This window comes from Pyrus communis, chromosome 1 (genome assembly GCF_963583255.1).
Source record: "Pyrus communis chromosome 1, drPyrComm1.1, whole genome shotgun sequence".
In the NCBI taxonomy this organism is placed as follows: Eukaryota; Viridiplantae; Streptophyta; class Magnoliopsida; order Rosales; family Rosaceae; genus Pyrus; species Pyrus communis.
The window spans coordinates 23,724,071-23,739,598 of record NC_084803.1 but is presented as its reverse complement, the minus strand read 5'-3'; the positions used below and the strand labels follow the sequence as shown (position 1 = coordinate 23,739,598).

Below are 15,528 nucleotides of genomic sequence, written 5' to 3'. Positions count from 1 at the left end.
AAAAAACAGAAAAAAAAAAACATTTGATAACATTTGAGGCTTCCCGATCTAATTCTCTATGTATTGATTGAAGGTTGTAATTCCTAAATTAAACTATAGGAGCTTGACACCTTGCGGGGACCGAGGGGTCCTTCTAGCCTAGACTTGGTTTTTACTAATCGCTCTAAGGAGGAAGAAAACTTGTGGTTGATGACTAAACTTGGAGGCCTTTGTCTTTTGTGCCCGCCTTGTGTGGATAAGAACGTAAGACTACAATAGTAGTTCAGCAACCAAATGTAATGAGTAGTTTAACTCGCCTAATCTTTCAATATCATTCTTTTTGCTTGTTAGTCTTCTAATTTCACCTCTGGTACTGATTTTGTTACGTCTTCAATAGTATAACACCGATTTTCTTCAACCCAACAAAACAAAATGGATAAATGCTTTGCACGTTTTGGCAAAAAGATTATTCAAAACAAGAGAGAGAAGAATATCAAATGATTTGATTGGTGATCTACAGAACGGACATGGCATGAGGAAATACTAATTTATAAATTTATGGCAAAATAGGTATATGCTGCAATAGGTCAATGAAAACTCAATAAATTGGAAAAGCGTAGTCAAGTACTGTTTTGGCCCTTCTCCCCCTTGGCAGGATCAGTAGTATCTGACCCAGTAAGTAGTGCCTTCTCAACATCTTCCTCCACTTCCTCCACCTGCAATTAAATATATGAGACATCATATCACCATTCACCAATAATGCACCAATATTGTACTTATGAACTACATACAAAGTGGCAAAATGTTTTTAAAAATCCAAAACAAATAAGTAAAATTTTGTGATGGAGTAGTAATTAATCATGGAAGTTGATTTTCACACACTTTTTAGTCCGTTACACATTTTTCTTTATTTGTGGTCATGAATAAATCAAACGAAAATAATAGATATAATTACACAAAGTGAGTGAAAGAAGAAAAGAATATGTTTATCATTTCCCTTAATTATTCACCTTATGAATGACGTCCTTGGCTAGCTCAGCTTTCTTGACTGCCTCCTCAGCAAGATGTTCAACGGACTCCATTGCGTCTCTAAGCTTGGCATCCTCAGGAAGCTTGTCTTCTACTTGCTCAGCCACCTTCTGTACTTCCTCAGCTAACTCTTCCACCACCTCCGTCACAGATTCCACTGTGTCTACTGCCATGTCCACCTTGCCTAATTAAATCACCAAATTTAATCATCCCCAGAAGCTTAATAATCTAGGGAATAGCAATAGCGAAAATAATATAATGGAAAATTAATGATAATTAGGCTTGGAAATGTACTTTTAAGAGCCAGCAAGGGTCCCCATTTGTGTCTCAAAGAAGGTATTATGATTGTCAACATTAATCCCACAATCCAGTTTTTCCTGCAGGAAGGCCAAAAGCACCAGAGTCAATATGAAAGAGGTGCTGATTAATATTGCCACCGTGTGACAAGAAGTAAAGTTATATAGAACACAACTATTTCCCCTTCCCTCAGTGTAGATTAATTTAAAGTAAAATATCCTACGGATCATAAAGATCACAACTAATAAACCGAATCATGGGAAGAAAAAAAATTAATAACCTCACCAAGAAGATAATGGAGAATCATCAGCAGAAAGTTGAGCATCTGGTTGAGATTTATCTGATGCATGAGTCACCCTTTAACCACAGCCAGTTTTTGTGACAATTTAGATACGCAATAAGTGAAAGATTTATGCAGAAAAAGATATGCTCAAAATATGTATAATACTAGTGAACTGAAGCTTACAAGGTGACTAGTTTCTGATGATTTCTTCTGATCGATTGATGATCACATGGGATTTTGGTGAATGATGATCTTTGATATGCAAAACTGGTATGGAGGAGTTGGGACTTGTGGAGGATAGGCATGTAAGGGTACTGGAAGATATTGATGGTTGCCATAGATCAATTCCAAAAGGAGCTTTTCTAAGAAGAGGGCAGAACAAAGAAAAGGAAGAACACAGATTAGCTAACACAGCACCTTTTACTAGACAAGAAACTCTTCTTTGAGGGGAAAAAAATAATGAAACGGTACAAGTTTTTATTTTTTTTAATTATGGGGGATAGATGAGGATGTTTTTGGGATCTTCTTTGTGAGGATCCCTAAAATTACTTTATTGTGTCTATTCATCAAGTACATCGTGTGATTAATTTTCATCATATACTATTTGTGTTTAATTTTAAATAAAAAGTTCAAAATAATCGAACACCAATGGCTTTCAAAGAACACTCCAATAAATCAAGCAAATTGAAAATCTTTTAGCCATTAAGAGCGTGGTGATTCAGTATTTAATCAAATTAGTCACCATCCGTGACTTAGAAAAAAAAGTGGTATTCTGCTGATAAAACGATTAGGCAAAAGATAAAAGTAATTGGTAGCTACTATCTAGTCCAGTATGAGCTAATAATATTTCAAGGGACTTGAATCTTTCATGTAAAGGAGAGAGCATTTCCACATTGCCCCCATAAAAATAGTGGAAGAGAGAAAATGATAGATGTGGACCATACCGTAGAAAATTTAGTACAAAGGGCCCCTTGTCCATCAGAATTAAGTAAGAACAGTGTATATATCCATAATTCATATTTTAATTCGAATAAGCACATGGATACCATGTGGGATAATGATAAAGTGGTTTTCGTATTTAATACTAATAATGCTTAGAAGATTAAATTTGTACACATAATTTTAGAAACTAAAGGATATGGAAGCTGAAGATTGATTTATGACTTAAACTTTGTTTAACGTGCTCATTTCTATTGGTGATACATCATTTAGTTTGTAAATTTTTTCTTTAAATTTGGTCTCTTTATCATATTCATTAATACACAGAAGCTTTGTTTTTTTTTTTTTTTTCTAACAAAAAAATATAATATATTTGCACTAAGAACTGTACTATTCGTGCGAAGCCGCTATTATAATAATTTGGTATCATAAATTGAACTTAAAACATCTTATTTACAAATAAAAAAATTCTTTATATATAAAGCTAACAACTCCTTTTGGGTCACAAGTTTCACCACAAATTTTTGGACAAAAATGCTCCCAAAACAAAAAATTTCAAAAGTAACCCAAAATAATGCAGGGATATTTTCATCATTTTAACATTTTTTTAATAATTAATTATTTTTGTGTATATATATATATATATATATATATATTTTTTTTTTTTTTTTTAATTAGTACCTCACAATAGGCTAACAATAATGTGATTCAATCAGTTGTTCATTAAATATTATTTTTTTCTATTTTTAAACACGTTAAAAACATTTTAAGAGAAGTGTAATACCGATTATAAAAAATGTCTTTCGCATGCACATAATAATGTGATTAAATTAGTTGTCAAATGATTGTTTTTTTTTTTTTTTCGAGCAAACGATATTATCTACGCTAAGGGGGAGGGTGTCACATCCCGGCCCGAGGGGACCACTTCCCGGGCCCGCTCCACCACCGTAGCACGATATTGTCCGCTTTGGGCCCAGACCACGCCCTCACGGTTTTGTTTCTGGGAACTCACACGAGAACTTCCCGATAGGTCACCCATCCTGGAAATGCTCTCGTGCGCTACTCGCTTAACTTCGAAGTTCCCATGGAACCCGAAGCCAGTGAGCTCCCAAAAGGCCTCGTGCTAGGTAAGGATGAGAATATACATTTAAGGATCGCTCCCCTGGGTGATGTGGGATGTCACAATCCATCCCCCTTAGGGGCCCGACGTCCTCGTCGACACACACGCGACCAGGGTTAGACTCTGATACCAAATTTGTCACATCCCGGCCCGGGGCGAATCACTTCCCGGGCCCGCTCCACCACCATAGCATGATATTGTCCGCTTTGGGCTAACCATTCCCTCACGGTTTTGTTTTTGGGAACTCACGAGCAACTCCCCAGTGGGTCACTCATCATGGGATTGCTCTCGAGCGCTTCTCACTTAACTTCGGAGTTCCTACGGAACCCGAAGCTAGTGAGCTCCCAAAAGGCCTCGTGCTAGGTAGAGATGGAAATATAAATTTAAGGATCACTCCCCTGGGCGATGTGGGATGTCACAATCCACCCCCCTTAGAGGTCCGACGTTCTCGTCGGCACACCACGACCAGGGTTAGGCTCTGATACCAAATTTGTCACATCCCGGCCCAGGGCGGATCACTTCCCGGGCCCGCTCCACCACCATAGCATGATATTGTCCGCTTTGGGCTTACCATTCCCTCACGGTTTTGTTTTTGGGAACTCACGAGCAACTTCTCAGTGGGTCACCCATCATGGGATTGCTCTCGAGCGCTTTTCACTTAACTTCGGAGTTCCTAAGGAACCCGAAGCCAGTGAGCTCCCAAAAGACCTCGTGCTAGGTAGAGATGGAAATATAGATTTAAGGATCACTCCCCTGGGCGATGTGGGATGTCACAGAGGGGGTGGGCTTAGCCTCACAATGGACTAGCAATAATGTGATTCACTCAATTGTTTATTAAATATTATTTTATCTATTCTTAATATAAATTCAATAGAATGTAGATGGAAATTGAAAAACCGATTTTATTATTTGAATTCAGTTGCTTTGATTGGTTTGTGAGGGTTTTTTCTAGCATGATCTACGATTTTTTATTTACTTATTTGACTTTCCTTTTGTCAATTCATGCATATAAATACATTTAAAATGTGTAAGTAGAACGAAGCATGCCGTGATTCAAAACATGTCTTCTGCACACGTGTGAGCACGTGCATGAATGGTAGTATTACTAAAACACACTGTTAAAAGCCTACATATCTAAAGTTACTCTTGAAATTTGATAACAGTCATATGACTTAAAGTCAATGCATTTTCAGTCCTTAGATTACACCATCCCACTATTTACAATTTTCTTATACAAGCGTTTCTAAAATATGAAATCTAAGCACAGGACCTCAAGTGCAAATTTAATGTTTTTAACAATTTGAGCTATAAATCATTTACTCTTCATCGCAATTAAAAGATGAGATTTATATCATATATGTACCAGTCAAACATAGAATAGTTCATTAACATTAGTTCATTACTCTTAACATGAAAGTTGGTTTCATAACAATATTAATTCACGAACTCATCCTTATATCATATATGTGCCAGTCAAACATAGAATAGTTCATTACTCTTAACATGGAAGTTGGTTTCATAACAATATTAATTCATGAATACAACTAAAAAGAATTTAGCCTTATTTGGAGGTGACTGAACTGTAAGGATCCAGTTGTTTTCTTCTATGGACTACAAAACTCAAACTTTACCCAATTTTTTTTATTTTTTTTTCTTCTGTAGTTACTTGTACATTTGGCTCGTCACCAACATCTTTGGTCTTCTCCTGCTTTATTCAGTGCTGACTCCATTAAGTCTCCCACTTGAACTTTTAGTGGCTTCCACCTGCACTTATTTTTAGACAAGAACTAGTTGAGCTATAGCCAACTTGATTATGATGTAAATCAAACGGTGGAGGATTGAAGATAAAAATGAATGGCAACAATCCCGCAACAAGAAGAATAATGCCTTGCAAATTTGAACTTCGGTGTCTGATTTAGGCTCATTACCCGCTGTTTCAAAGAGAACAAGTCCAACTCACTACATTTTTTGATATAGTTTTTCTGGCAGAGTTCTATCATAATATCATTTACTATGGAAACAGCATTCTAAGATTTTATGACATATTCGGTATTTTGATAATTGTTTAATTTGTTCTTATTTGAACCATTGGAAAGTCTAGGGTTAAGAGGCATCTATAAACCACATTTAGGATGCTATGGTTTGTGTATCTTTTGCACTATCAATCAATAAAAACTTCGATTTTTCCTCATGTTTTCTATGTGGATTCTACTTTACTTGTCCTTTAAGGGTATTGTTCCATACCCTCTCTTTGTCACATTGTGCCAAGTAGCACTTAAAGAAGGGATTCGCCCTATTTTCCATGACAATGATGATGGTCATGATAGGGACCCAGACGTCGATGGCCATGGGGTTGAACCTGTTACCGAGTAGATTTTTTATGCCATTGTTGCTTAGTTTGCTCAACTCACTCAATTGTTGACAGCCTTGATTAATCGTATTCCTCAAACCAACTGTGATGATGAATAGGCGGTCCATGGTAAAAGGAGGCCCTCAACATAGAAATGCCGAAGAGGATAGCGAAAGAAAATCAGAGGAAGAACTTGCGTAGCCCATCGGAGCGTTGAAGAAGTGATGCAAGGTTTGGAAGGCTTGCCTGAAGTTGTAAATAATATGAGCTCTTTATGAAAGTTGTAGATGTCTTCAGTGAAATAAAAAAATAAAATATGTTTGTTGTGTTGAAGCAATCTAACCAAAAAATTAAAGTGTCCTAGGAACAAGAAAGTTTAACGTGATTGGTTGCCTGCCAAACAACAAAAGCACTTCTATAAAGTATAAAAGTACCTACTTAGTTGCTTGCCAACCAATAACTGTTTCTTTGTAAAAGCACTACTAACAAGAAGCAGTAGTGAGAAAAAAATGCTTTATAGAGTAGCACTTTCAAACAAGTGCATAATTCGAAGTGTTTGTGGAGAAAAGTTGAAGCAATGGAATTTTGAATTTCCTCAAGTGGAGTTTGCCTAGAATAATGCTGTTCGTAGAGTCACAAGAAAGTCACCATTATGTATAGATTATACCTCAGTTTCTAACCACGTAGATGATTTGGTGAAGTTTTCAAATCGGACATGAAGTTGGCATAGTAGCAGAGCATATGGCGGATGATGTGCATACAACAAAAGAGGATATTAAAAGTTAGAGAATACCCATGCGAAGTACAAGGTCAAGGTTGCCGCAGATAAGCGTGTGCGAGCACTTTCTCCTACAGCAGTGTCTTGTATAATTCGTTGCACAAACTCATGTGACCAAACAATTTCTGATTGGTTTTTATTATTTATTATTTTTTTATTTTTTAACTAATACTTTATAAAATTTACAATTTTGTTCATTTCAAGTAGTTTTTAAACTGCACATGGTTGAGATTGTTGATTACATCAGAGGCATTTGGATCTTAAAACGTCAGAAAGAGATCAAATTATGAAGATTTTTCTCAAATAGTGCAATTTTCAAGGCGATTATACAGAAGATAATGGCAATTGGTAGCTAAATTCAATGACATAAATACATAACTAGGGTAGCTTTTTGTACTAATTCAATGATGTGTCACCAACAAGAAACAAATACGTTAATTGACATTTAATTAGTAATTCAATTACCTATAACCATGTCATTTGGTTTACAAATTTAGCTTAAAATTTTATCTCCCTAACATTCTCCGTTAATTAAAGGTGGTGTTTCTTGTTTGCTTCGTCCCTCCTTAAAAAAAGCTGGTACTCATGAGTCATATTTAATTGCAGGATCTAGGAGCTAGCTTTGTTTTATTTTGTTTTTAGGCTTATGTTTAGCTATGCCTCCTGTAATTCTATTTTGACCTTAATTTGCCTCATGTACTCAAAAGTTACAATTTTACTCTCTGAAACTCAAAATTATTTTCACTTTGACATGTGAATTCTCTTTTCCTTAAAACATATAGGTCGCCTTCTGAAACACATGTGGGACCCAGCACACAATAAGATATGCCACATGTACAATAAATTTGATTATAAATCTTTATTATGTGTTAACATTAACAATTAAAGAATATTAAGTTCAGAAGAAATTGGAGAGTTGAAACAAATGAAAAAGAAATTGAAGAGCCTAGTGCACCCAAAATCAAACTGATGAATCCGTATTATACTCTATATTTTACCCTATTCTTAGTATCAATCACTATTCTAAAAATCTCCGCCTAGCGCCACATAGACCCCACCTAGGCGCTTGGTGGTTGACCATTGCCCTGATTAATGCATAGGCGTTTGAAAGTTAAGAAATGGTGTCTAGTCCTGCTAAGGCATCCGTCTAGACCACATAGGCACCCGCCTAGGTGCGACTCATTTAGACAGAAAATAGATAACTTTCATTTTACATTTTTTTTTTCAATAAATTGTAAGAGACTTGTTGAATTTTTAAATGAATACACATTATATGCATGTTCCTCATGTTTTCATTATGTTCTAATACTTCCTAATATATATGTCATTTTATTTTGTAGTTTATAATGAAATTATATATATTTTCAGTATAAACAGATACTTATTTACATGAAATATAATAGATTTATTTAATTCAGTCTAGTCCACCTAGACGTTAAGCCCTAGCTCGCCGCTTGACTAGCGCCTAGCATCTTTTAGAACCTTGGTATTAATTTAGTGGTTATTTTGTGAGAATTTTGATACTATGAATTGTATTTTCAATATAGGACTTTTGATTTCCGCTGGGCCAAAATGTGGTCAAACGGATGAATTTTAGAGTGATTCTAATTGGAGGATGTTCGTGTGTTTCTCAGCTTGTTTGTATCAAAGTTTCTAATTTTTCTACCATGCAATTTATTTATGGCAATGAAATAAAGGAGTAGCACGCAGTATTGTCAATGTGATATTTTGGGCTTATTTGGGCTTTTTGGACTCTAAGATGATGTCTTCTGGATTTAAGGCCTTCTTCAATTATGTTCGGCACATCTCAAGCTTTAATTCAAATTGTTTTGGGCCTGTTTTGAAGCCTTGAAGATCCAGAAACGTGGGATTCTTTACAAATGGGCAGATTTCCCAAAGTTAGAATATGAATGTATTTCCTAGTTATCTTATTCTATTATGTTTCCTAGTTTTTAGAACACCTTTTCTAGTAAGGATTTTATTTTGTAGTAGTATAAATAAGCCTATTTAGCCCTTAGGGTTTTTGGAACGCATTACTTTAGAAAGGCACTACTTTGGAGAATTCTGCTTAGAGAGCTTTTGACAATTCAAGTTTATTTTCAACGTGTTTTCTATCCATGTTCATAATAATATTTTGTTTTATGATTGTTAGTAACTAATTTCCGCCTGCTAGGGCAAAGCCACAAGCCTTAGCAAGAATATGTAGTCTTTTTTCAATTTGTTTATGATATTATGCATGTAGGTTTTGAATTATTAATTACCGTGTTTGAAACTATGTACTTGTCTTGATGATTGACCACCATTAGGATATTTAGAAGAGTAATTTAATGCAATTTTGAAGGAGGGTTGTCCCTAAAATTGACTAAGGCTTCTTGTAGTTAATATGTGTAACCTCTTAGGATGAACGACATGATTGCATAGTTTTTCAAAAGGTTTTCACAAAACTTAATGATTCTTGCATATTCATATTCGATCTGGACGCTACAGACGGGTTGCATGTTTGATATACGTTTTATGTTGGAGGTTTCAAGTAGAACATAACTTAAGAAAACCAAAACTTTAAAATATGCATGTGTAAGTCATAATTAATTGGAAGAACTATGTATGATTGTTAAGGTGATGGCGGAACCCTAGTACTTAAATAGATTTTCAAAATTATTTTCTTTACTTTCCCAATTTATTTAATTGTTTTTAATTAAATTCGTTTTTAATATTTTAGGTCATAAAATCTAGGGTTGGGTTCAGTTCAAATCGGTTCGATTTTTTTGCCAAAACACAAACCAAACTGAAATTTCGGTTCTGTTCATTTTTTTTTCGGTTCGGTTTTTTCCGTTTGGGTTTCGGTTTTTTTTTTTTTTTTTTCAAAAATTGAAATCTTAAATTTTAACTTCTCCAACACAATCATAACATAAATATTCCAACTAGAATCAAAGACAATGAAAATAAACATTTAAAGTTCAACTAGAATTATAACCATAAAGGTTTTCTTTTTAATATTTTGGGTTTAAAGTTTAACTGTAAATAGATTTCTTTTTAGAAAAGTAAAATTTTCTACCATTTTCTTCACACCTCAACTCTTAACTATGAATAATATAAAGAGCTGGTATAGGTTGGTGGACATGAGCTGAATTATTTTATCACGATAGTACGTACAATGAGAGCATTATCATACTCTAACCCACTTTGAACCAACGAGGGTCATATATTGATTATGCTCTCTTTGTATGTATTATCGATCATTTAGTAATGTAATTTACTATTTGGTCGGCAGAAGTAATATCAAAAGGGAAAACACTTGATCAAAACCAATACCTGATCACTGCATATAACAATAAGCAATGAAGTACCGAATAAGCTTACGAATACTTAAAGCAAGAAGCCAGATTAAACAAGAATAAATAATTAACAGTACCGTGTCAGGAGTTAGCACCATTTTGGTATCACTATTTTAGGTCTTGCTTTTTTATAGGACTTCTACCTTGTAGTTATAGGAAAAGTAGCAGATGCATTTGGAATTTCTAATTTTGGGCAACACATTGGGCTTACAAATTGGGTTTAAAAAATAATACCTAAAATAAATAATTAAATAAATAAAAATAAAAAATATTAATTTAATTAATTCGGTTCGGTTTGGTTTCTAGATCACTAAAACCGAACCAAACCAAAAGAATTCAATTCGGTTCGATTTTTTTGGTTTCGGTTCTATTCGGTTTTCGGTTTTTTTCGGTTTTCGGTGTTTTGGACCCACCCCTAATAAAATCAACATTTTCCGAACTTTGTTTTCAAATAATTAATTGAGATTTGGTTTTATATAAATCATTCATTCAATCTGTGTGGAAAAGGCATTACTAGAGCCAACTATACTACGATTACCTTGTACTCTTGCAAGTATTTTTAAGTATTTTTATCCCTACTTTTGTAGGTGGTAAAAATCCTATCGCAAACCCACTAAGAAATTAACAAATCTAAGGCAATGTAGAGCGAATTTTGAGTTTTATAGAAACGGCTTTCAATTTTAAGGGGGCAAAATGGGATCAAAATCAAGTTTCACGGGACAAAATGGAGCGAACTATGAGTTTCAAGAAGTAAAATAACAAATTATGAGTTACAATGAGCAAAATAAGGTTAAAATCGAGTTTTAGAGGACATAATTAAAAAGAAGCTTTTATTACATTACAAATCTAAAGGTTGCTCTTAAATTCGAACAGTGATAGGACTAAAAGTCAAATGTACCAAAACCAATAGAAATAAATAAATAAAACCAATCGAAAAATAATAAAATAAATGATGAACACAATATTTACGGTTAGGGTTGACTAAATTATAAGGATCCAGCTAATTCATCTCTTATTTGAAAACCTCATATATGACATGTGTATCACTGGATTTTCTTTTCCGTAGCTACTTGTACATTTGATTCATCGCTAACATCTTTGGTCGCATTTCCTACATTATCCATGGCTGACTCAAAAAAGTCTTCCACCTGATCTTCTAGTGCTTCCGCCTGCGCATTGTTCAGGAAAAAAAAAACTAGTTAATTATTAGCCAGTACTAAGTATAAATTAGTGTGCTGTATAGAAATTGACGTCAACTAATTAATTTTTATTATGCAAATTAAACTAATTACCTTCTCAATTAGCTGGTCTGCAAGGTGTGCATCTTTGGCTACTTCTCTGGCTATGCTTTCAACTACTTCAGAAGCAGCCCTAAACTTTCCATCAGCTGGAAGATGATCACCTATTTCATCTGCCACTTCCTCCACTTTTTCTGCCACCTTTTCTACCACCTCCACCACTGCTTCAACATTGTTTACAACCATGTCCACCTCCTCTGCACAGTCAAATTCAAACCATTTTTTTTTTATCAGAAAAATATGGTATAATCAAGGGATTCTTAAAAGTACTTGGTCTCTTACAAGGAATATTTTATTCGATTTTATCTCCATAAAATTTGAAATCAGGACCTGCGCTTACAATACTTACTCTTCAATTGTAGCAAAGGCCCCCATTTGTGCCTCCAAAAAGGTATAATTACAGAGAATACCATCCCTATCATCCAGCCTCTCCTGTTCAAATTATCAAATGACATGTTTATCGTATAAATATATGGGGTTTTTGAGCATTGGTCCTGGCAAAAGATTAAAATTTAAAAAAAACCTGATGCTAGATCAAATATTCAATTTAATCCCTTGAGTGTACTTTTATCAAAATTTACATTCAATTTTTGTCATTTAATGTGTATTTTTATTTAATCTCTCCATATTAAATTTTAATTTTATTAATATGCACATATTTAGTTTTTTTAATTAGAAATGAACGTAAATGAGGAAATATTAAAAGAAATTTGTGATACAAAAATATATAAATACATAAGTGTACAAAAATAATTGTGCCAAAATATATAAAATTGACTTTTTTGTACCAAAATATTTGTACCTACATGATTAATTGTACTGAAATATATTATAATGAACCTAAATGTGTGTACCGAAATGTATTATATTGAATTAATATACCTAAATGTCAATACCGAAATGTATGTACAGAAATGTACGTACCAAAATGGTATGTACCAAAATGTACGTACCTAAATGTCAGTACCTAAAATGTATGTACCTAAATATCAATACCAAAATGTATATATGTACCTAAATGTATTTACCGAAATATAATATATTGAATTAATGTACCTAAAAATCAATACTCAAATGTGTGTACCAAAGTGTAAGTAATGAAATGCATTATATTGACCGAAATGCATTATATTGAATCAATGTAACTACATGTTTGTACCGATGGATATACCAAAATATTCAAATGTATTAATGTAACTAAATGAAGAACATACAAAATTGTTATCAAAATATATATTATAAAAAAAATTAGTTGCCTAAATGTAGACATTAAAATATATTATGATGAATGAAATAAAAATTAAATTTAAATGTAATTAATACATTAAAATAAAAATAAAAAGATAAATAAAACAACAAAATATAACTAATAAATGATATGATTAAATGTGCTAGGGACTAAAATTGGATTTTAATCTTACATATGGTTATAATCTAAAACTCATCTTTTTTAAGGATTAAAATGAAGTTTTCTATAAATATATTAGTTGCAAAAAAAGAAACAGATCATAAAAGAAATCAATGACAAATAAAAGGTCTGGTTGCTAATTACCAAGAGTTTGAATGCTCTACAGAAGAACTTTGATCTCCAGGTGATGTAGAGCTACTGCATATAATCTTATTCCGACATGGTTGGCTGCTAATTAGAGACAATAATGCAGGGTTGCTTCTGATACCTTGTTGGCATTGCCATGTTGATGATGACGACAATGGTTGAACTACTACTCCATGACGCTTCACAAAAACGCAACCGCCGGCCGATCGACTTAGATCAATTGATGTTGTGATTATTGACATTCGTTCTTCTCCTGATCGCTCGTCCTCCGATTAACAGTCCAAAAATGATTTATATCTCTCAAATTTGTTGTATGATGGAACTTTTTGTTAATGAGAGGCTTATATAGTTAATATTTGTTCAATGTGAAAAAGTAGTCGAGGAAAGCACAAAGAAATATTCCAAGACCAGTACGAAACCGATGACTTTGTCTACGTACAAAGCCCCATGGTCAACTACGAGTTTCCCTCGTCTTTTTTATTTTAAACCAACGTGTTAAATCTTGTATTCATTTATTTAACAAAACATAATTGGTCAGCTTTTGCACAGAATTCCTCTTATGTCCCTGTTTAACTAGTTAATATATTCTAGAAGTCATAGGTTTGAGTGACCTTATAAGCACTTCATAGGAAAATAAACTCGTTACAAATAATGCTTTGCCTTGATCCGCAATATCCGATTCCAATTCCAGCTAGACGCTGAGATGGATTGATAGGTTTTGGAAGGCTGTCAAGCAATTTGATAATGCGTAAAGACAAAATATTTGGTTAAATAACGTCACTACCTTGTAAAATGGAAAACACGTTTACACCGCTCATATTTAAAATTATAATTGTTACCATTTCTAAGAAAATCTCTGAATTTTTGTTAAACTATAATTATTTTAAATTGTCATCTCCAACAACGCTCTTTATTTTAATAAATTTTGAACATTTCATTATTAACAATTCAAACCTAACCCGCTCATTTTCTAAAACAATCTTCTCTCTTCCCATTTTTCTTGCTTGAGGGTTCACCGTTAAGTTTTTATTTTTATTTTTTAATATCTAACTGATGAATAGTTGCCTGTAGAGTTAAAAATGACTGTCAGTTGTACCATAATAGAGACTCTTTTATAGAGTCTGTCGAATATGTGTTTTTTTTTTAATTTATTTTTTTTAAAACAATTTTAGTTGTTTTATAACATCTTTTAAAATATAAAACAAGAACGCGCAATTATTGGAATATAATAAGACCACTTGCATTTGGTCTTTTCAAATAATAGTAAAATTACAAATACGAGAAAACAAGTATAATGCTAAAAACATTTCATGCTTAATTGGTGCACAAATTATTTAGTGAGAGAAAACGACCATTCTTCAAACCCACTATTGAAACATCCAGTTGTTCAGAATGTAGTCGGTCATTGATTTCTAATCGCTATGTCCGCAAAATATGATCAATATGTTGTTTATGTTTAACTCTGATCGGTTGTTATTTAAATTTAAATTCTAATCATTTAAGAAACGTTCTTTAATTAACTCAAAATTCAAATACCTAAAATGTTGGTGTTCACTTGCGAGAAGAAAAAACAGTTTGAACTTTCAAATCTACTTTGGGCATAAAGCAATCAAACAGACGAATTTTTGAGTAATTCCAATTGGAGCGGATTTGTGAGTTTTTCAAAATGATTGTGTCAAAATTTTAAATTTGTATTGTAGACCATTTGACCGTTTTGAGTATTTTGAAGATCAATATGACATATTTTAAGGAATTTTCCTTCCTTCCTTCCTTCCTTCCTTCTCAGAATTTGAAAATAAAACATTTTGAGTTAGAGAAGGGTTACTTGTTAGTCAACTTTTACTACCTACTACATACAATCCATCACATGTCACCTACATTTTCTCTCTCTCTTTTTTATCTTTTTTTTATGTGTACTTTACCCTATGCAATTCACCTAATGAGAAGAGCAAAGATCCTCTCTGGATCTTCCTTGTGAGGATCTCAAGAATTTTTTAATTGTGTTCATTCATTGTACATTGTAGGGTTAGTTTTTGTCAGATACTATTTGTGTTTAATTTTAAATAAAAAAATTTAAAATTATTTCTGTCTGCACCATATTCGATGAACAGACACAATTAGAGGATCCCTGGGATCCTCACAGATCCAGAGAGGATCCTCATTAATGAGAATTTGAGGTTCATGCTTGTCAGTGGCAATACTAACACTGTAATTCTATCAAATTATCCCTTGTTTTTGTTCGTCTCAAAATCGGTTTCCACCGCATAGCCCTTGGTGCTTCCCATTTTGTTGCAGGCGCATCAACTCACGACCTAAGGCCAAGTTAGTAAAGAGAAGTTGTGATTTTGGTTGCTCTTGATTTGATTTCTTTTAATGCGATTTATGACCATGGAAGGAACGCGTCTTGATTGAGGGTTCTATGTGCCTTGGGTGCAAGGACTTTAGAATATGCCTTGTTCGTGTCAGTGAAATGAAAAGATTTTAATGGTTGATGTGGTGAGGTGGGATGTAGGGAAGGCGAATCACATCAACCCTTCCGAACTAGTCAAAGGGATCAAATTGATA

General features: G+C 33.6%; 2 protein-coding genes across 2 annotated transcripts; both read right to left on the bottom strand.

Annotated features, from left to right (window-relative positions):
- Positions 1-465: 465 nt before the first annotated feature.
- On the bottom strand, positions 466-2,056 carry LOC137735299 (uncharacterized). Its single transcript, XM_068474715.1, has 5 exons — positions 1,772-2,056; positions 1,591-1,662; positions 1,303-1,385; positions 990-1,192; positions 466-695 (listed from the first exon to the last, which is right to left on the bottom strand). Exons 1-5 carry the CDS (start codon positions 1,924-1,926, stop codon positions 600-602), a joined length of 609 nt encoding a protein of 202 aa, XP_068330816.1. The 5' UTR covers positions 1,927-2,056; the 3' UTR covers positions 466-599.
- Positions 2,057-11,153: 9,097 nt separating this feature from the next.
- LOC137724959 (uncharacterized) lies at positions 11,154-13,253 on the bottom strand. The gene is made up of 4 exons (XM_068463589.1): positions 12,961-13,253; positions 11,758-11,840; positions 11,403-11,605; positions 11,154-11,279 (listed from the first exon to the last, which is right to left on the bottom strand). The coding sequence occupies exons 1-4, from the start codon at positions 13,203-13,205 to the stop codon at positions 11,154-11,156; spliced, it is 657 nt and encodes a 218-aa protein (XP_068319690.1). The 5' UTR covers positions 13,206-13,253.
- Between the last annotated feature and the right edge of the window lie 2,275 nt (positions 13,254-15,528).